The sequence below is a fragment of the Aphelocoma coerulescens genome, chromosome 3 (genome assembly GCF_041296385.1).
Source record: "Aphelocoma coerulescens isolate FSJ_1873_10779 chromosome 3, UR_Acoe_1.0, whole genome shotgun sequence".
Classification (NCBI taxonomy): Eukaryota; Metazoa; Chordata; class Aves; order Passeriformes; family Corvidae; genus Aphelocoma; species Aphelocoma coerulescens.
The window spans coordinates 25,951,439-25,973,406 of NC_091016.1; the positions used below are offsets into that span (position 1 = coordinate 25,951,439).

General features: G+C 37.6%; 1 protein-coding gene across 1 annotated transcript in view; it reads left to right on the plus strand.

The window, feature by feature from the left end:
* USH2A (usherin) overlaps window positions 1–21,968 on the plus strand; it is a 388,199-nt gene that overhangs the window by 289,634 nt on the left and 76,597 nt on the right. The window contains exons 50-57 of the mRNA XM_069009544.1: window positions 3,638–3,861; window positions 6,184–6,394; window positions 7,229–7,426; window positions 8,021–8,175; window positions 9,983–10,181; window positions 16,101–16,208; window positions 16,744–16,927; window positions 17,634–17,791. Of these exons, the coding sequence (XP_068865645.1) occupies window positions 3,638–3,861; window positions 6,184–6,394; window positions 7,229–7,426; window positions 8,021–8,175; window positions 9,983–10,181; window positions 16,101–16,208; window positions 16,744–16,927; window positions 17,634–17,791 (1,437 nt within the window). The remainder of the gene's footprint in view (window positions 1–3,637; window positions 3,862–6,183; window positions 6,395–7,228; window positions 7,427–8,020; window positions 8,176–9,982; window positions 10,182–16,100; window positions 16,209–16,743; window positions 16,928–17,633; window positions 17,792–21,968) is intronic.

The following is a 21,968-nucleotide window of genomic DNA, read 5'->3' on the forward strand; positions in this document are numbered from 1 at the left end:
TCCCCCTTAAATATATATATTTAAAAAACCTTTATATCCCTCTTTTAAAAATATGTTTAGCCTGTAGCGTTCAATCATTTACACTATTTTTTCTCAAGAATGGGTCGGGATGACATTTTTTTGGCTATTAAAAAAGAAAACAGTGGCTTTTTTCATCGCTCAGGGGTTTTCTGTGAGGACTTTATGCTGTGAGCCAGCACACAGCTGATCACAAATACAGGTCTGAAAGATGCATTAGCACCACAGTTGAAAAGAGTTCATATTCTTTTGCATTAAGTATAGCATAGGTTGTGGTTTCTTATCATATCATATAGATCATGCTCAATTGGTTTTTGCTTAATTTCTCGGAGTAATTCAGCCTTGCTAAATACATCACGAAAATGCACAAGACAGGCACAAAAATCTACCTGCTCCCTATCCTAATTATTATAATGATTCTAATGGAAAAAATACTCTTACAGAAAAACATAATTTACTTATCATTGGCAAATGGATAAGTAGAATTTTGCAAGAATATGGTAATTGGAAAGCTGATCTCATTGTCTGGAAGGAGAAGAGGTAACAGGGTGGCTTTATGCAAAAGCTGAATTGCTTCTGAAGCACTGTTTTGCACTTGGCAATGAATGCCTTAGCTAAAAATCTAGTGACAATTTAAAGCTTTTGTTTAAGAGCTTTAAGTCCTTCCAAAAAAAGACATACAAGAAAAACTTGATCACTAAAAGTGCAAGCCTTGTACGCAGTCTTGTTCTGTTGCATGACCAGTTCAAAATCTGTCTTTTTGCTCAGTCCAGACCCAGGTTTGCTCTGAATGTGGGTTTAAGGGCTTGAATCATAGAACTTTTTCATTTGCCATTGCATACCTTTTCCAGAGAGTCTGCCCTGCAAAAAGAGATGTTTTGTCCATCCCAAATTAGGTTTTTTTCTCTTTATTTATTGATTTCTCTTTTCTTAGGTTTTCTTTTTCGCCCCTTGTTGGCCTTATTTAGTGGGGTGACCATAGAGACACCTACTGGCAAAGGCTGGCAGTGGTGTACATGCACATCCTGAGCCCCACTGCTGCAGTGTGATTACCCAAAGTTCTCTATTTCTGGCTATAAAGGATAATGTCAGCTGAAACCACTCTTGGATTTTCTCTCTCTCTGTCGTTTTTATTTTTTTTTTTTTTTTGCTTTTAATGCCACTATACTGACATCCCAGACTCATGAAAGATGATGCTTTGTACTGTTGTGGTTCCTGATCTGTAATAGTTGCAATACCCACACGTGAGCCAAGGATTTTTGGAGTAGTTTGCAATGTACACTGGCTCTGTATTTTGTTGATCCTCTATTCTGGCTCCAAAGGCTAAGCCTTTTAATACTCATTTTTCTCTTTTGAAAGCATTGGTTTTGCAGATTTACTAAATTAGTAATTCATCACTCAGCTAGGTTTATAAATTTTTTCAGTTGCTGGGGATGAACATGAAATAATTGTTGACAGAAATCAGTGTAAGCAGGAAGTATCTTTTCCAGCCCGTGGATTTTCTTTTTGCTGTAATGCATTGCATGCCTATGAAACATAAATATATAAAATATGACACACACATTCCAACTGAGTTACAAACAAATAGCATACATTTTGATATTTTGCTGAATTCAGCAAGGGTTTATAGGAATTTCTGGATCCTTAAGCAATTGAATAAAGCGATTTTTAGAAAGCAAATCAATCCATCAATATTACATGGTCCTATTTTGTTTTTCTTGGAGCATATTTAAAATTGTACATTTGAGGTGTCAAGGTTCAGGAGTCAAGTGCTACATGTGATAAATTAAGGAAAGGTCAGAGGCTATGCAATGCAGTTTCAGAAGATTGTCTACCTCTGCCTTTGCAGCTCATTCATGCTGAAGTGATGCACTCTGGGAATTACTACCAAACTCTGCTCTGCAACATCTGCTCTCCCTAAGTGAGTTAGTGCACGTCAGACATCTTTATGTCAGAATATTGCAGTGATGGATGCAGTCTTCAGAAAATGCTGCATAAAAATCTGGTGTGCCGTTCTGGCCATTAAGTGAAATTACTATTTAAATTAATGGCGCTGTCACAGTTTATCTGTGCAAAGAATGAACGCTGATTAGGGTATTAAGTAATTAGCAATTTATCACACTGGAACAAGGTTGATAATAATTAAAGAAGTAATGGTTTACCAAAGAAACTAGAAAGGGAGTCACTTCTTGTTATGTGAGTGAAATCTTGGCTGAAAAATTTAATTCAGTTAAACAAAGATGAGGTTCACAGCGAAAGAATACAGCTTTGTTTGTTTCAATGGAAAAACAGTTCATTATCAAAATTTTAGTTTGCCTGTCAGAAGTCCCTTAGGGCTGTCTGAGTTGCTTATTAGTATTGAATTGAGTCATTTTCTGCATTAATTCTCTGTTTAAAATTGGTAGAATCCTAGGACAATTTGGAAAAAGGGTGTGAACAAGAGGAAATATTTTACCTCTTGAAGAGCTGGTGATCACAGTTGGATTACTGTGAATAGAACCAGCCCTGAAAAAAGGTAAAGTATGCAAGTAACATCACCATTTTTAGTCATTCCAGTGATTGGAATGAAATGTTCTGAATGCTTTAGCAGGATTGTACCTTCAAAGGTTAATTTTCATTATGTATGACTTCTAAGAGAGATTTGCTGCAATAAATGGCAGTGAAAAAGTGGCCACTCTTGCACGTGTTTTAAATGCCAACATATGACAGAAATTATGTCAAAACACAAACTACTTTGTAGAGGTAACAGTATATCACAGCCCTGGTTTTTGTGTGATACCTTTCCAGTTCAATTAGGAATAACATTCATTTCATTGCCAGTTATAGAGGAGTTTGTAGTGTGTGGTTCTGCATTAAAACTTGCCCCTTTCTTTAGGTGGTGTTGGGTTCAACAGTGGTATTTCGTGTGAATCTGTGGAAAATTGCAGTGGTTATGATGAGCTTTTAATTTAAAAATGAAATTATTAAAACCAGAAAAAAGACAGTGGAATTAATTTTGGCAGCTTATCAGTTCCACTGTAGAAATGCAAATTCTATCTAGATATCAACTTCTTGAAGAGTAATTCTTTGTATTAGATGACAGAAGCTTCACTGTGGGTATTTTGCAAGTGACCATTCAGTTCTAGGTACCTAATATGAACCCCTACTTTAAAGTGTAAAATATGTGATAAATTCTGGAATGCTAAGATGCACTGTTGGAAGACTGCCCATGTGAGGGGGCTATGAAGGAGACCTGAATGGAAAGTACATGGAAAGCTTTTGATGTTCTACAAGCAGTTTTCATCAACAATCCATCTCCAGCCTGCTGCACCTGGTGCATTGGTGTGGTATGTCATGGCAAAGTTCTTAAAAAAGTTCAGGAGTGGTGAATGTTGATTGTAGGGGACCCTGTCTGTTCCTCTAATTCTTGATTGTTTTCAGTAGGTCTGGGAGTTAGGATACTTACTTCAGTCACCTCACATTTGCATTTAATCTCACTTCAGCTAAATCTGCATAATTCCAGTTGCTTGTGGGTTTATGCCAAGATATATTGCATTGTGAGCTTTCTCCTTTCTTACCTATTTATTTATTGACTTTCATTTCATATTCAGATATACTTTTGTTTGTTTGTTCGTTTCAGGGATGTTCTGTTGTGGGCAAGAGTACGTGAATAAGTCAGATACCATATGCTGCTCAGGTTCCAGTGGTGAGTCCCTAGCACATGTTAGAAAGAATGACCAAGTGCCAGTAAAATGCTGTGAGACTGAACTTATTCCAAGGAACGAAGAATGCTGTAATGGAGTTGGATATAATCCTTTGAAATATGTTTGCTCTGACAAGATTTCAGCTGGAATGATGATGAAGGTAATTGATAGAAAATCTCTCGGTAGCTCTGATTTGATGATGGAAAGAGAAATACACTGTTCATAACTATTTTTCTAAAATAGGAATATAAAAACTCTTGTGTGCATTATTCATTTTCACATTACATCCATATTAATACCGAATGAGTTCGCCATGATTGATGTTATTGCAATGAATTCTAAAGGAATTAATAATGATTAGCTGCCTCTGTGAAGTGTTGCCCAGCACTTCAGATTAGCACAGTGGCTAAAAGCTGGCATACTAACAAGACTGACATGTATAGCCAGTTTCCATTCTGTGACCACTGTTTCTGATGATGTTCGTTAAGTGGAAATTAAAATTGGACTGGCCAGTTCTGAAGTATAAAAATGCTATAACATTTCAATTTGGGCAGGCAGTAGGACATGATTCCCCAACCCCCTAAAAAAAAAAAAAAAAAAAAGGGGAAAAAAAAAAAAAAGGCAACTGACAATTTCATGATGGACTTAATCCTGATCCTACAGAAAACCAGTGGCCATTCTGGCAGAAATTTCAGCAGTACTAGGATAGGTCCTTTCATACCTAATGAATTACATAGTTTATTCTTATTCTGTTTTAATGTCAGAGTAAACTAAACGCCAGGATGGCTAATTTGGTCTTTTCCAAGAGTGACCTGTGATTGTAGGCATCAGCATGAGACAATTCCAAGTTGAATTCAACAGAAATCTTCAAGAATTAGCATCTTGGTGGTATACATGAGCCATAAAAATGTTGTCGATTGTTATTACAATTTTTGTTTAAGAAAATGAATATTTCAAAGGATGGAAACCTAATATATGTATATATATATTCTTTTTATAAAATTGTATTTATATTAATGATAAAAGAGAGAGAGAAAATGGGTGAGGGAGAAAAAAGAGGGTTGCTTATTGTGAATTCTACAATATGGAAATCAGAGAGATATCATGGAATTTACCAGTAAAGTAAAGCAGACCCCATCCTGCCATATGCAGGTGTTCCTATATCCTTGTCATTCATCTGATAAGTTAATACAGAAATATTTCTTACATCTTCTCCTTTTCATGTCAAGGTTTTCATGTAATTTCATTTTCAGACTGAATAATTTTCTCCTAGAGAAAATCCAGGCATTGTGATGAGTCAGCTACAGCTCCTCAATGCATTGTATTAGTAGTTTATGCAAGGCAAAAAAATGGCTGAGAAGAGGTTAATGAATTCTGGTAGATAACACACCAGATCCCTGCCTTAGGTATAAAGTATAAACAAAGGAAGTGCTTTGTATTTCACTTACCCACAGTAGAAAAGAGATAGCGATGCTGGCTCTCTGATATGTATAGATTTACTAACAGTGAAAGGGCTGATAGTCTGACAGGTTCTGGAGCTACTTTACATGGGAATCCAATCCATCTACATCCTGCATCCTATATGGATATCCAGCACAATGTAATTTTCAGGAAAGTGCCAAATTTGGGAAATTAAATTAGCTGAAGTTCCTAATCAGCTAAGAAGCTAATTTCAATAGAATTAAGGAAGTGTTAGATATAATCTGTTTGGTTTTCCATCTGAAGTTTATGACCTAATGGGCAGAAATATCTGTTGCAAATATGGCAGTACATTTCCTTCTGCAGCAACCTATATTTTATGAGAATTATTGGTCTCTAGCTTATGGTTTGGCAAAAATATTATTTCATGAATTTTAATGGAAAGTTGTGGATGTTCAGTATATATTTCAGTGAATTGTTCTTTATGGGTTAAATCTTACATCTTTATGTTTGCAGAGGTCCTCTTACTGCAGCAAAGCTTCTGTTTAGGAGTGATGTGGCAGAAGACATGATTTATATAGCCCATGAATAAAGTTCTCGGCCTTAAAAGCTGCCAAGGACTTGCACAGAGCCCTCTTGTGTACTTGGCAAGCTGTATGAGGGGCTGGGAATTTGCTACTGATTTGCCACAGGGTATTGGCCTTTGCAGGAACAGAATGTTCAAATCCTTGGATAAAATCCTGTTCTCATTGATTCTAGGCTCCTCTGTTTTCAACAGATCCAGTCATTTGTGCTTCCAGTACGTAAATTTTGTGATGCTCTCATCCAAGGACCCTAAAAAAAGAAAAACCAGTTCCTTTTAGAAAGGATTATGAAACATTAATTATCAAAGACAATAGACAGGCCAAAGGCTGGAAAGGTCTCCCCTATGCTAGAAATATCAATGTCCTCAAGATGGTATCCTGGTTTTGTGCTGTATAAAGATAGAGAAATACTAATGGAAGCATTTATATAGAAAGGAGGATGCGGGAAATATGTTTAAATTTGCCCGTGTATTCCTTAGGTAAAAGAAGAATGCAAGGCTAATGTCCTCTGTCCTTTATCTATGGAGGAAACAGCACAGTGTGGGAAGTGTGACTTTGATCCTAGGGAGAATATCTGTGCGTGGATAAAAGGTTCACAGAGTGCTCCAGAAGCAGAGGTAGAAGCAGGTGTGTGTCCAGCAGAAGAGGAGACCGTCTACACAGGAGGTTCAACGCAGTATTCATTTACAGGTGAGGAAAAGTGGCTAGTACAGGTAATTTGCTCTGGAGAAAAAGATGGCCTGAATGCTATCAGATATACTAATTAAATGTGAGGCAATGTAAAGAAGGGCATGGATCTTCTAGAGTGAGTCCAGAGGAGGCTGTGAAGATGCTCAGAGGGCTGGAGCACCTCTCCTATGCAGACAGGCTGAGAGAGCTGGGGTTGTTCAGCCTGGAGAAGAGAAGGCTCCAGGGGGACCTTGTAGCACCTTCCAGCACCTAAGGGGGCCTGCAAGAGAGTTGGAGAGGGACTTCTTACAAGGGTAGGTAGTGATAGGACAAGGGGGAGTGACTTTGAACTAAAAGAGGGCAGGTTTAGATGAGATACTAGGAAGAAATTCTTTACTATGAGGATGGTGAGGCACTGGCACAGGTTGTTCAAAGAAGTTGTGGGTGCCCCATCTCTGGAAGTGTCCAAGACCAAGCTGGGTGAGGTTTTGAGCAACCTGCTCTAGTGGAAAATGTCTCTGCCCATGGCAGAGGGGGTGGAACTGGATGGTCTTTAAAGTTTCTTCCAACCTAGGCCATTCTATGATTCTATGAACTGTAGTGAAGTAGAATTCTTTTAAGAAGTAATCTGTGAATCAGGACAGAGACTTCGGGAAAATGGAATGAGCAAAATTTAGTGAGTACGTAATGTCTAAACCTGCTTTCAGAAGAGTTGATAAAAGTACTGCTGTATCTGAAAATGACCATGACTAAAGAAATGACATCCATTTATATCTGTCTTTAAACACAGAAAAAAAAAGGTGGGTTTTTTTAAAATAAGTCTGAGATCATTCATATGTAACTTTCTTTTTCTAGATGTGAACCTTGAACCTTTTGTCACATATGAGTACAGGGTGGCTGCTTGGAATAGCTATGGAAGAGGTTTCAGTGAAATTAGCAGAGCTGTCACTAAGCAAGATGTGCCACAGGGTGTAAGTCCACCAAAATGGGCCAAAGTAGATAATCGGGAAGACATGATACTTCTGAACTGGGAGGAACCACTTCAACCAAATGGTACTGATATATATATTTTTTTAAGTGTTTGTTCTATCATTCCACTGACAGTGTTCCAAAATCCCAAAATATATCTTAATTAGTCCCTGTCACTGAGGTATTCCTATTCCTAAACTCTGCAGGAAGATTTTGCTCTAGGTTGCTATAATTTTCATTGCAAATAAAAGCAGAGTCTTCTTCACAGAAGACTATTTAGTATGTCTTTACAAAGTGCCAAAAAGCCTCTTTTGAGAACAGTTGTAATAATAAGTGTGTAAATATGATCAGAAAATGACAATCATCCTAAAAAGTATTTCGGGATTCGGGGTTAGGGGTGGTGGTGCTTATGTTTATTTCAGTAAATCTTGCCTATTATTTTCAAACTGTGAGAAAACTTGGGAGAGCTCTCAATAAAAACTGGGATCTACTCAGATGCTGATGCAGATCCTGAGGAAAGTAGCTTGTAATTGACATTGAGCATTTAATCAGAATGACTATCTGCTACTGTGGTCATGTAGATATTTCATTGGATGTTTTCTGTATGCAGAGTTGAGTATTATCCCATCACACAGGATCCCTCAGCTAACAAAAGGGAAAACCTTCTTTCTGCAATAGGTCTTATAATTCACTACATCATCCTCCGAAATGGAATTGAGCTTTTTAGAGGAATGGAAATGAGCTTCACAGACACCAGTGGTGTCCAGCCATACCAAGAGTATTCCTATCAGCTGCGAGCCTGCACTGTGGCTGGTTGCACGGACAGCAGCAAGGTTGGTGAAGTGGGCTTCATGGAAACTGGTGCCAGGGTTTTATCAGCCAGTGTGGCAGCATAGAAATGCTTTTGGAAAGGTGTAATTTGAAGATGTGCTGATTATTGAGTAAGTGAAAAAAATATCAATAATCTGATTTGGATTCAGCTACTGACAGGTGAATATTTGGAACCCAAGGCTGATACAAGCAAATGGAAGAAGAAAGAAGCATCTCAGTCTTGGCAAAGCTGAAATTGCACTGTAGGAACTGATGTTTGTTAAAGAGAAAGCTGTACATGGCAGAATAGAGTAAGGAACATTAAAATGCGCTTTCTCTAAACCTGGAAATTAAATTTTTGCTTCTCACTAGGAGTTCTACAGCCTTTTCTTCCTTGCTATTTCTTAGATCATCTGCTTTAGTTATAGTCTATCAATTTGTTCAACAAACTTCTGACTCTTCCACTCCAGTGGAAAAGCCTCCTCTCGCTATATTACTCTTTGCTGGCTTTCCATGTGTGCACCTGCTTCAGGCTGTACTGTCCCTTTGTGTACAACCTGCCTCGGCTTTAGTTTTAAGCAAACAGGATCTCTTCCCTTTCTCACAGTTTCATTTCCTTTTGTATCACTTTGAATCATGGATGCCTTTTACCAACATTACTCTTTAACCAGCTCTAGGTTTTATTCTGCAAAGTACCTGTCTTATTCATCATTTGCAAAAACTATTTCTTAAGTGAGGTCTTTTTCACGATATTATTCTTTCCTCTATGAAAATGAATTTCCAGGACTACAAGGGTAAGGTCTGTGGGGCAGAGGTGGGAAGTAATGACTATGTTTTGTAATTCTAATATCTGTGGGATGGAATTTTTTTATTTGCTGGTGTTTAAATGTGTTTCTTATTCATGCAAATCTCAGCCAGAAGTCTAAAATAAAAAACACTGATGCAGAGGGATGAAGATAGGTGGATCATTCTCTGCCTGCACACAGAGCTGTGGTCTGGGAGCTATGTAGGCACAGTTGCTGCAACCACTGACCTCATAATAAATCCTGCTTATTTCACTTGCCTGTAATTAAGGAGTTTACTGTTGCAAACACTGAAGTCTGCAAGTAGGGACTGATTCCACCAAGTGCACTAAGACAATATATTATAGAGGGCACATTTTATATTTACAGCATAGTATAAATACTTTATGGTGGTAATAACAGAAAAAGAAAAGTGATTCTCAAAGAGAAAACAGCCTGACTCACTTATTAAACCAGTATAATTTGGAAATGCCTCTTCTGTAGTTGGTGGTGGAGATGTATCAGTAGAAAATTATCTTTTTTCCCTTTATTTTTTGGTAGAAGAGCTTAAAAAGTGCAAACTTATTCTATCTTTCAAAATCTTTAGATTCCTTGCAAAAAGTATGGCGTTGCAGATAACTACAACAGAGTTCAGATTGCATGGGATATATGGAGGCTTAGCCCCATGTTTACTGGTGCTTAAAATATATGAAATCAGGCAGTTAAAATGCAGAGACACTGACAAACCATATGGAAGAGAGTTATCAAGAGTTCTCCAGCAATACAGTTTTTGTTGTTTCACCCTGTGCCACACACTGCAGCTAAAATGTGGTGAACCTGTTGTGATAAATTGTAGACACAGACTTATGTAATGTATTCAAGGTCAGATTTCATTGTGAAACAGGAGGAAAAAAGTAACTAGTTCTCCAGACCCTTGGTAATGATATGCCAGCCCAAACAACATTTTAAAACAAAAGTGACATTCTCATTGATCATGGTATCTAGTGTACTATTACATTAAATTGCTGTTTAATTCATATGTCTTCAGGTAGTTGCAGTCACTGTCCAAGGAGTCCCCGAGAGTGTTCAGCCACCAGAAGTCAGTGCTCTGAACTCCACAGCATTACATTTAAGCTGGATTGCACCCAAGAAACCAAATGGGATCATCAGAGAGTACCAGATCACTCAAGTGGGGAGAGGACTTATATACATTGACGCTGCAGGCAGAATGCAGCACACTGTGTCAGGTAAGGAGGCAGAGCTCTTTGACAGGCTAATGCCCTGTCCTTAAGATATAAGACAGTATTAATATATTAAAAATGCCACTTGTCAGAAACTTTGAAAAAAAAAAATCTCAGATATGTAAAGTCATGATAAAGCATTCCAAACTGTGCACAGTACTGGGGATTTCAATCTCTTTCATTTCTAGCTGCTGTTTGTTAAAATATTAATAGATTTAATTTCAAAATTTTAAAATAAATCTATCCATCTTGATTGAAGATGCATACTTTGCGGTGTGCTCAAGGACTCAGATATTCTGTGTAGGCTTGCCATCCCTTCATGCAGATTCAACTCTCTTTTAACATCACTGATGTGCAGTAATGCAGTATTGGATGTGTAGCAGTGTATGGTCAAGAGGGATCCAGTAGTTTATGTCTGAGATCATAAAAAAGAAGGAAGACAGAAAAGAAAAGATCCCAAATTCTGTTTATAATATTATATGTTGCTTATAACCATTTTATAAATACTTGGTGAAATTCCAGGGATTTTGGGGGAAAGTTTGGCTCAGACTTCAAATGTATTATTTTCATATATCTAATTTTTAGTTATTTCTGAATGTTACACTAAAGCAAAATTCTTCTTAGAAATGTTTCTATTGAACACAGAGCAGGAACATAAGCATTACGGGATATCTTTTTTTTCACTCTTTGACCTCAGGTTGCTCATCAAGTTTTTATATCTCACAAATGCATTAATTTTTCCCTGTTTTTTTTCCCCACGAGTAGGAAATTTCAAGATTCATATGTTGTACACACCATATGATATCCAGCCAAAGAGCAGAAGTTGACTTAAGGGCACATAAATCCCCCAGAGCATAGATGGCACTCTCAAACACCCCTCAAAGCATGAGCCCCGAGTCAGGGTGGATCCCTTAGTGCTTTAAAAGAGTTTGTCTCTGCTGTAGTCACTCACAGAGGAGCAAGATTACTCTTCCTCTTTGACAATATCATGCTCAAGTGTGAAATTCATCGTCATTGTATTACTCCTATCTCCATATTCAGTGCTCCTGGACATGAGATATTAGCCAGAGTCGGTGGTACATGTTTTGGAATTGCTGTTGTAAGTTTACATTGTAAAGAAGGAACATTCCAACAAGGAGTGATTTATCGAACCCATTGAAAAATATTTCTCATGCTCCTCCAAGGCAGTTGTAGTTCCATTTTAATGCCAACAATACTTACCAGTTGGAAGTGAGAGGAAATGAAATTAATTCCTGAGAAGCAAGGATCTTTTCTTCTTTTGTCTGCCCGTCGTGTTGAGCCACTGTCCAGTGCAGCCATGTTAAGCCAGGAGTGAAATAAGTGATCATTCCTCCTGACAGGCATAATCAAACCTTGTGCTGTTGTCTGCAGGAGCTTCCTTGGGTAATAATGTGGAATTCATGACAGTGATTTAGCAATGTGGGTAATTATTGCTCTCTAAATTAAAAGAATACGATAAAAGAACCAAATTTACTTCATACATAATCTCAAATGTTTGAACTGTTTGTCTTATTCCCTGTGGATGTCTGTTTCGATTTTCCTATTATCCTTGGTTTTTCTTTTTTTTTTTTTTCCTCTCCAAAACTGCCTGCTTTTCCCTGAGCAACAGTTGAACATTAATGAAGCTGTAGCATTAGTATTTGTGGAGACTTTGAATCTCGGGTCTCACAAATAGCAGACGTGAAGGCTAGCACCTTGCCACGGCACCATTGTCTTGCTGCTTATTTTTAATTACATCAAAGCTTTGGAAACATGATCCCACAAATGCTTTGTGGGAATAGCGGTGAATGTGCTCATCATGTGAAATCCATAAATTGCTTATAATCCTCTCAAGATGTTAAAAAAAGCATTAAGTAATTGAAGACAGGAAGTCCTCAGTTAATTATTTAGAGGTGTTATCAATGCTTTAAGCAAACTGAAGCATTTTCTGCTATCTCACTGAGTTGAATGCCACTGGGACCTAGGGGCAGCAGCCATCATCTTCTCATATTCTCTAATGCAAACAGCACATGGCAGCTTGTCAATAAAAGACCTTTTTATATCATTTATTACTGAACACTTCCAGTACCCTGTACAGAACAATTTGGATGACAGTTATGGCATTGTTTCACTTTGTGTTACTACTACTTTACAAATGGGCCTGCTAATGCTTTGCAGTGGGGCCAGGCAGAGGGGTAAGACTGAGGAAAATAATTAGGGGGATTGTAAAAGAAAGCCAAGAGTGCCCTCTTCAGCAGCAGCAGGTGGGTTTATAGAGAGGATTCTTCTCAACTCCCCCTTTTAATACACTAAAGTTAATATCCCAAGTAAGAGGCTTTATCAACAATTCATAGGATCAATCATTTTTAGGTCAAAGCCAAGGAAGATAATTGATATTTATTTTAGTAAAAGAAACAATAGTAAGAATACTTTATGACCAAATAGTTTGAAATTCTTTTATCTGAACATATTCTCCATTTCAAGGCAATGAAAACTGAAGAGATACCAAAATGTTGTCACTGGTCAGTCTATCTCCATATGCAGCACTGAATCATTAATATTATTTATCTAAAGGAAACTCTTGGGGGTGGAGGGGTTGTGGGAGGCTGTGGTAAGCAATCTGACATCCTCCCAAGTAAAATTCCCACAGCGGGGCCCAGGAGTGTTATCCTGGGAGCTAATTACTGACCTTGCTGGAGCCATACCCACAAATGGAGACAAACAGAATCAGAAGGAATTGATTTAGCTAATAGAATGAGGCATTCTTTAAAAAACCCCACTGATTCACAGCCTTTTGGCAAATGGCAAATGCTGCGACAATATAATAGACTGCTTAAGTTGACAAAAAAAAAAAAAAAAAAGATTAAAAATTCCCCACAATAATAAACCAAAAAAAGAAAAGGAGGGTAGAAATATCCTCCAGTGAACGATCAAGTAGAGACATTGGAAAAGCAAAATGCTGTTTATATTTCAAGATTATCTTGTTATTTTTATTATCAATCACATACATAGATTTGCACAGAGCTTCCCAAAGCATGCATAAGGCAAGGTGTCTAATGCAAAGCTTTAACAGTCTAGATAAAAATCTGCTGTGACTGCTCCATGTATGGCTAGAATTTCAGGTATCAGAATTTCACCAATAAATTTAGTGAAACCATGTGCTCTTTTTTTAATGCTCATTTTTCTCATTAAAGTGTAGTTGTAAATGAGTATTGCTTTATTATGCATGTTTCCTTTAAAAGTGAACATGACTCCCTTTAGGGGAATTCAAGTAATTTGTTGCCACAGTAATCTTTTCTATCCTGAAATGTTAAATACTTGGCTTTCCTCCATGCCTTTGCCTTTCTCTAGTCTGCAACTGTCATTTTCTCCCTCCTTACTTTTATACACAGTGTTCAGATGGTTTTTCTTCTCTTCCAGTTCATGATTAGGTTACAGCAAGGGCTGTCCCTCTGAGTCATCTCTTTATTTTCTCTCCTTCACATCTTGTTCAATTTGTTAAGCAGCCTGTGTGTCTTCCATTCAGTATTTTACCTTCCTGTGTAATTGCTGCTTCTTCTTTCACTCTATTTGTTTGTAATATATTTTAATTAAAATATCTTTGGGTGTAAGCAAGGATTTTTTTATAAACAAAGAACTGGCATGGGCTTTTTTTGTTGTCAAAGAACTGCATTGTTCTTGAAATAATTCAATTTAGCCACAGGAGCTGCATCAAGAGTACACTGTTAAGACCACAAAACCACATGCGTAAACATTCACCTGTATAATCCGTATGAATTGACCTGTATAATCCTAACTCAGCCTCTTTCACACAAGCAATCTGCATTACACAGCAGTACAGTCATTTGTGCATAGGGTTACTGCCTCATTCAGTCCACAATCTGCCTCTTCCAGGGAGGAATAAAATGAAGCTCCTATATGGAGGATGGCTGCCTCAGCTTTGGCTGTGTTTAGTGGATTTGTTCCTTCCGGGAGTCTCAGTGTAGATGGGCCTAATTCTGCTTCTGCCCAGAGCTCCACTGGGACAGTGCCAGCCCAGAGGGACCAAACGTGGATCGCTGAGGGGCTGGTGGCATGGACTGCCAAAGGGAATGGCCTCACATCCAGGGCTTTCATATCTGTTCAAGCTGTGGTACTCAGGAAGGCACGCCTCATTCTTTCACAGTTTGTCACAACCACGTCTTCCTCATTTTCCTTACCCTGCCTGAGACCTGAATTTCCTGAGCTCTCAGAGCTGCAGCTGAAGGCACCAGTTGAGCTTGGATAGATCAAGTTTTGCATAACACTAGGTAGTCTGCCAGTCAGGTCCCAGGCATCCCAAACAGCCTCCTGGCAGCTCCAAGGAGATTTTTGGTTCTCTCAGTCGCTTTGAGTTAGTATCCTGATTCTGAGAGAGAAATCTTCTTCTTGTGGTTTTGGTTTGGTTTTTGGGGTTTTTTTGAGTTTGTGTGGGTTTTTGTGGAGTTGGTTGGGTGAGATTTTTTGTTTTGGTACTGTTTTAAGACATTTGGAATGCTCAGCTGGTTGGGGTTAGTAAAGCACCACTGTAGGGGTGGACACTACAAAGAAAAGTCTCAAATTACAAACAATAAATCAGGCCAGAGACCACATGTTGGAGGCAGTTTTAAAAAGGACTGTGCCACAAAGCCTGTGAACAAAAGGGGATCAGTTTGTATTGTACAATGTCCTGGCACTGGGATTTCCTACTTTTTGAGTGCTTAGTTTTGCAATTTTAATACTTACAAAGAGTTTTTGTGTCTAATTTGCTTCTCATTGTAGTATTTGTATCCTTTGCATTTAGGAACAGGAACCTTTAATGTATTATGAGGTGTTGACAAGTGGGTCCTTGAAAACATGAGAAAGGGGTTTTCAGTGTTTGTGCCTGGTAATAGCTTAAAGATCAGTTTTGAGAAATATCCAAAAGAGTTGCTATGCAGAGGTGCTGCATTGTGTGCTGGAGGGTGCTTTGTGAGGAAGGATGATCAGCAGTTCAAGCTGAGCTCTAAGGTGATCTCACAGTGGTCTGCATCTTTAACAATTTAACTACACGAAGCCTTCAGTGGGTGCACAGATTTGGCTATTCTAAAAGCTTAGTATCTTAGCCAAATTATGAGTGCAATTTTATGAGGAGCCCTAAAGTCAAATTCTTAAGCCATGGGCAATTTGATGTCAAATCTGAAGTCATTGACACACAGCACAGGGATGTTTGTAAATTTCCATGAAAAAGACAAAGCAATTTTCATCTCATTCAAGGATGTTCAGCATGGAAGGTTTGAGCTAAAAAAAAATTTTGAAAAATTAAAAGTAACTAAAATTAATATCTTGTAATGAGGGCTTGCTTGTGAGTTCAGCTTCTAACTGCCTTGTAGCCTTTATATTAAGTCATGTAACAAATAGGGAAAAAGTAGGGAGGAAATGAACAAACAGAAATTGAGAAGGTGACAGGAGTATCCTTGGATTTGTTTGCAATGTACGAGAAGGTTTCATGTACAAGTGAGTATTTTATTATCTTATTATTGCAAATGTATTTGTAATAAATTTTCAAAACATTACAGACTACATGTTTTCAAGTCCAAAACTCTAAGCAATTGCACTTTCAGGTGTTTTTCTGCATTGCAAGTGTCATCTAAGTTTTTTGATTTAAAGCTGATTCAGATCTATGAGGGGCATCCACAGATCCATTGCAGCATAGGCAGACATTCAATCTGAGTTTTTTTGTTGGGTCTTTTAAATCAGTAGAGGATTTATGTCTAAATTAGTGAGAATTCACCATTTCAGTATTGTTCAGATGTAATATAAGAATGGTTCATTTTGCCAAAAAAGCTAAAAATTAACATTTAAGTCCAGTAACTTTCCATGTAGAGATATAATTCTTGGGATGAATGATGTCAGTATCTCAGCCTAACCTCTGTTTGCTCTTTCTAGGTCTGCAGCCATACACTAATTACAGCTTTGTGCTTATTGCGTGCACATCTGCTGGGTGTGCTTCCAGCCAAGCACTTTCAGGTCAAACTTTACAAGCTGCTCCTCATGGTAAGGGAGAAAGTCATTCTTGTAGAGCTGCAAAGAGATGGTCATATGGGCTTGTATTTTCTGATGGTTTAACAAGGTGCCCAATTCCACTGTCATCCATCAAGCTATCATGTAGAAATTTACAGAAGAGAATCTGACTATCTTGGAATTTTTGTATCTTGCCACATTCTCTTTACTGCCCGGCACTGCATTTCTACTTTATTTTGTGGATATTTCCCCAAATTCATCTGTAAGTTAACAAAGTTAGAATTAGAAGATGAATATTTTTTAAAGGACAAATAAATATGCAGAGACTACTGGGCATATGAAGGCTGCAGCCTTTGGCCTTGTTCTCCATTAATCTTTACCTTGTCTAATTGGTTGCATTTGTTATAGGATAAATACAGAAAGTATGTTAAATTCTGTCATTCTCTCTGGCAATATTTTATGTTTTCATTACATTGCTGCAAACAGCTGCACGAAGTATGTGAAAGGAAAAAAACCACCTTTAAGTTTCTGCCATAAAATTAAAGTAGTGTCATTATGATATCAACAGGGGTATGGCCAAAACCTCATCATATCATAGTCAGCTCAACAGAAGTGGAAGTGTACTGGAGTGAACCAAAGGAACCCAATGGACTCATTACTCATTATCGATTATTCCGTGATGGAGAGCAGATTTTCCTGGGTGGCAGTACAGACCTGAATTTCACAGATGGTAACCTGCAGCCTAACAGTAGGTAAGGCACGTTAAAGAGCTCTGGTAACAGGTGAAAGGCCTTGAAAAACACAGGTATTTGTGTTAGTGAAATGTACAAAATATAACTCATGGTGAACATGAGAAAACTCTCTTACAATATTACTTTATTACTGAAAATTGGTAGAGCACTTTTAGGAGTCTTTCAAATGTTAGAAAGGCCTTAATAAAAAGACTTCTATTTTTTTGTTGGTTTTTTTTGTTGTTTTTGAGGATAGGTCATTCTGATTCAGAGAAATGAAGCTTTGTTATTATTTTTTTTTCTTGTCTGGTTCTTGGTAGCTCATTGGGAGGTATTTTTCCATCATGGAATATACTCTGAAAAATTCCAGGTTTTGTATGACAAACAGCACTGCAGATGGTATAGAATGTTTCAGTGCATATTGAGCATACAGGCTCAAAATGACTGCTGATATTCTCTTATGTAAGCTAATTTGAATTTTAGTATTGGTATTTAGTAAAGTATTTAGTATTAGTGTTTTGGTATTAGTATCTAAGGTTCTATGATAATTATTATTCTAAGTTACTTCTCTCACATTAAGAAAACTTAAATGCGAAAATCTTCACTAATGCAGTATTTGTAATAGTCATTGTATTCCCTTTAAATTGGTGAAAATGGAAATGTTCTGTTACTAATATGCCTAAAGCTTCTAACTGCAGTGTCTACTGATCTTTTTGTGTTTGTGCAGATATGTTTACCAGCTGGAAGCCAGCACTTGGGGCGGCAGCAACACTAGTGATAAATATGTTATACAAACACCAGTAGGAACACCAGAGAAAATTCGTGTCCCATATAATGTCACAGTAATTGATGCATATTCTATATTTCTAGCTTGGGATGTGCCAGGTAAAAATGCATTTCTATGTAGTACTTTGTAGTAAAATGAAAGGATTGAAAAATTAGTATATCCAGGTAGGCAGCTGAATCATTCTGATATTTTTATTCTTCATATTTGCTACTAGTGTTTGTGTGATTTAAATAACCAGTATGTAAAGCTGCTGTGTCCTAGAGATGTATTATTTTAATAATATTGACCTATATACTTGACATGGGTATTGTGAGGTTTAGCTGATCAAAACCCTGTATGTTTTGGTGGTGTAAACTATTGCTGAGCACAAGTATTAAGGAAAAAAACCCAACAAATTACAAGTTTTCTCTTCTGTTCATGCTAACCTGAGTTGTCACCAGGGAAACCTGACAATCTTTTAGGTTGTGTGACAGAGATCCTGTGCTAGCTTTGGCCTGATGAAATTTTACTTGCTTGAGCACCTTAGTGTTATGTGGATATGTTACCTTGCAGTATGGTGGGTCAGCAAAGGCCCAAAAATATTTTTTGTCTAGTTACTCTTCTGAACATGATCAGGTGGCCTTTACCTGCTATAGAGCTGGGCTGAGAAGGAATAATTGAATTATAGTATCTTTTTATGAGAGAAGCTATGCGGTGTTTCTTAACATGACTTAAGTGATTGGTGCACTTTACTGATGTTGTAAAAATTGTAGGCTGTAGTTGTTGTAGGACCATGAGAGCCTTGTAATGGACAACCTTTTGTCTAGTGTGGCTCATCTCCAACAAGGTGTTTTCTAGTTTGTAGATACTGGGTTTTTTCAGTTAAAAGTATGTCAGTTTTTTTAGAAACGTCAGATGTTTGCATATTGCAATAACGTCCACATGTGTTTTATCAATGAATTCATGGAAGTTTTTAATGTCTCCTCTTCCTAATTATTTAAGATGTTCGATCCTTGCTTAGCAAAGGTCAATTGGCATTAAAGTCACCTAGTAAAAGTATTTTGCCTTCAAGACTGGGATTGCAAGTATTGTAGCAGTGCTTAGCAGTGCTCACCCTACCCATTTAAGCAATGATTAATAAATCTATAATACCCTGAGCTGTCAATCTTTTAGTTTTCAGGAGCACAAAATCCATTATAGAAATGCTATAATATATGAAAAAGATTAAAATCTTAAATTAAACTTTTCCCCCTACTGCCTGAAAGGATTTAGAACCCAGCAGAAGGCAGGTGAATTCAAATGGCATATAATCTACAGTTGGCTTTATTGGAAAGTGACTCATGCTGCATTATAGTTTGGATAATAAATATAATTTAAGGCACAAAATATTCAGCAACATTATAAATAGATTTAAAACATAAGAATATATTGGAATAGCATAGGCTGTGAAGAGTGGGGTGTTTCCCAGAAAAGCTTGTCCTTGTTCTAGACCTTTTCCAGCTGCTTAGATTCCTGTTACTCACAGTGGGTTACAAGCCTGCAAGGAGAACCAGGCTCTGTGGAGTACATTTGGTTATGCTGCAATTTAGATTATGCATGCAAAGGTCCATATGTTCCTGAAACCACACAATCAGAGGGGTGAGGAGGAGGCTGGAAATTATGGATCTGCAGAAGATGCAGGGTTCATGTATTCACACATCTGTAGAAATCATTCTCCTCAGATGGGGAAGGAACATGGCCTTCTTTCCAGATATTGGGACACACCTTGAACACTTATCTCACTTCCACGGATATTTGATAACTTGGACCCTTCCTCTCTGCCTTCTTGTTGTGGGGACAATTATTTAGGTTTTTTAATATGAAGAAGGGATTTTCATACTGTGCTTCTGTTGGGTATTGTCCTGGTTTCAGCTGGGATGGAGTTCATTTTATTCCTAGTCAAGAAAAAGACAGGAAAGCAAATCTTGCTGTTTCTTTTATTATACTTCAGGGCCACCAGCTGATACTATAGGAATGGGGAGTGCTAACAGCAGAGAGATGTTACTGAATGTTACTGAAAGCTACTAAATGCTACTAATGCTACTAAAACCTGTGTGCAGAAGCATAGTTCTAGGCAGGAGCTGGCAAACTAATTCTTGACCCTTCATAATCCTGCTTTATTCTCAGTCTGAGGTCCCTTCTAGAGGTTTTTTTCCTTAAGAATAAGACTGCAGAGGATGCAGGCGGAGGTTTATTCTGAAAGTTCTGATCTTCTGGAGTAGCATAGATCCCGTTAACATGTCCTGTGCATACAGTCTGGGGTCACATACATCCCCGTCTTGGTAGGATTAGCCTGAAGTGTCTACTGCTTCTTATCCTTACTTATGTCTGTGTACACAGAGTAACTGTATTTTTTTTCTGATCTATTTCCTTTCTGCACATGAATCCTTGTCTCACAATTGGCTATATTGAGGTAACATAAGTTTTCCTTATAAACTCAGAATGCACCTTTACTTATAAGGATTGTCAGGCTTGGCAGTCACTCTTGGACAAAACTGTTATTTTTCACTGGTATAGACTCGATGTCAGAAAAGGTGCATTTAACTGACAAAGTTTTGACGAGCAGGTACTTGTTCATAGTGTCTTCCTGTCTGTGCAGATCAGGGCTGCTTTGGCATTCTGTGTTATCTACTATAATAAATTTGGATCAAATAATCGCCCTCAGGATTAATTATGGACATATCCTATTACACAGACCTTCCTTTTGGACGGTTTAATTATAATGTTTCATCATCTGTAGTATATCTAAATCTTGTGACTTTATAGATAGGTAGCATTTCAAAACTCCTGACTTAGCTAAAGAGCAAGGTGGCCCAGTAGTGGTTAAAGTGATGGATTCAGAAAAAAATATTTGACACACCTCACTCACTATGGAAAATAGGACTTTATTTTCTGCAATAGGTATTGCATTATCTTGTGTGGCGTTGCCTCAATGCACAGATCTCAGGGGTGTGGTACATTTCACTGATAGCTAAAGAAGAGTATGTTACAATTCTTATGGAACAACTCTCAGCACCATGGATAGAGGCAGAAGAGCTGAATGGAAAAAAAACCCCACCACATAATTTCCCCAAGGTATATCCATAAATGTTATTGATAGGTAGCCATCCTGCATTCCAGCCCACTGACAACCCCACTGGTCCTCAACGAAGACCTGACCCTTCTGGGTGTCTTCAGTTGCTGCTGGTGGTAACTTGAAAGGTGAACATACTCAAGATAGGATCTTGTCATCTGCTCCTAAGATACCTGCTTCATATGTTAATGATCATCTGGATTAAAATATTTTCTTCTTCATCATTTTGTAATACTCCATCCACCTCTAGGTTTGCTCATCAGCTGGAATGAAAGTTGTGTAAAATGTGGATTTTACTGTATTCTGCTTGGGATCAAACATGGTATTTAAATGCCATGTATTTGTCACAGCTTCCCCAACTAACCTGGTTTCTTGTGGCCTAAAAATGGGACTTTTGATGAGCCAATGTCACATTATCTCATTTTTGGTTTTTTTGAGTAAATTATTGTTTGCTCCACCTTACTGTAGGACAAGCTTTTCAAGCTCAATATCCAAAGTTCTGCATCTTGCAAACAGTCAGCATCTCCAGTTGTTACTGTTTTCAGAGTCTAGGTGGGAATGCTTGATGCAACCAGATTGAGACATCTGGATATTTGAAGCATAATGTAAATAGTTAATCTCAGAAAGCCAAACAGATTGTTTTGTTTTGTGAATTTAAATATTAAAATATAATTTTAAAAGACATGATGTTCCTATTTCAGTATTTGTTTCCTGTAAGTGAAAAAGTTTAACTGTTTTGCTCTAATTGTGATTGGTTTGCACATCATAGTAAACGATTTTTCAACAATTGATTTCAAACAGATTTTAGGTGACCAGTCTGTAATTCTGTGGCTTTCCCCCCCCAGTTCTAAGCATCCTGTGCTGCAAATTCTATTTTTGACCTAGCCTAGTTTTGAAGTACACAGAGCCGTCAAACCTAATTTGCAGAGTTTTGCACAGAATTGTCCATTAGATGTTATCCAAATACACCCACAAAAACCCAGGGTTTCATTTGATTGATTTGTCCCATTGCAAAATGTGCACCTGCTGTGAAATGAAGTCGCAGAGAAAAAAAAAGTGGAATAATTTAACTTTTTTATTTGTAAAGATAATCAGGGTTTTTCTGATTACATCTTAACTTCATAAATGTTAAATAACCTATCAGCATCTAGTTGTTGTAAATTATGAAAAAGAGTATTGCTGGG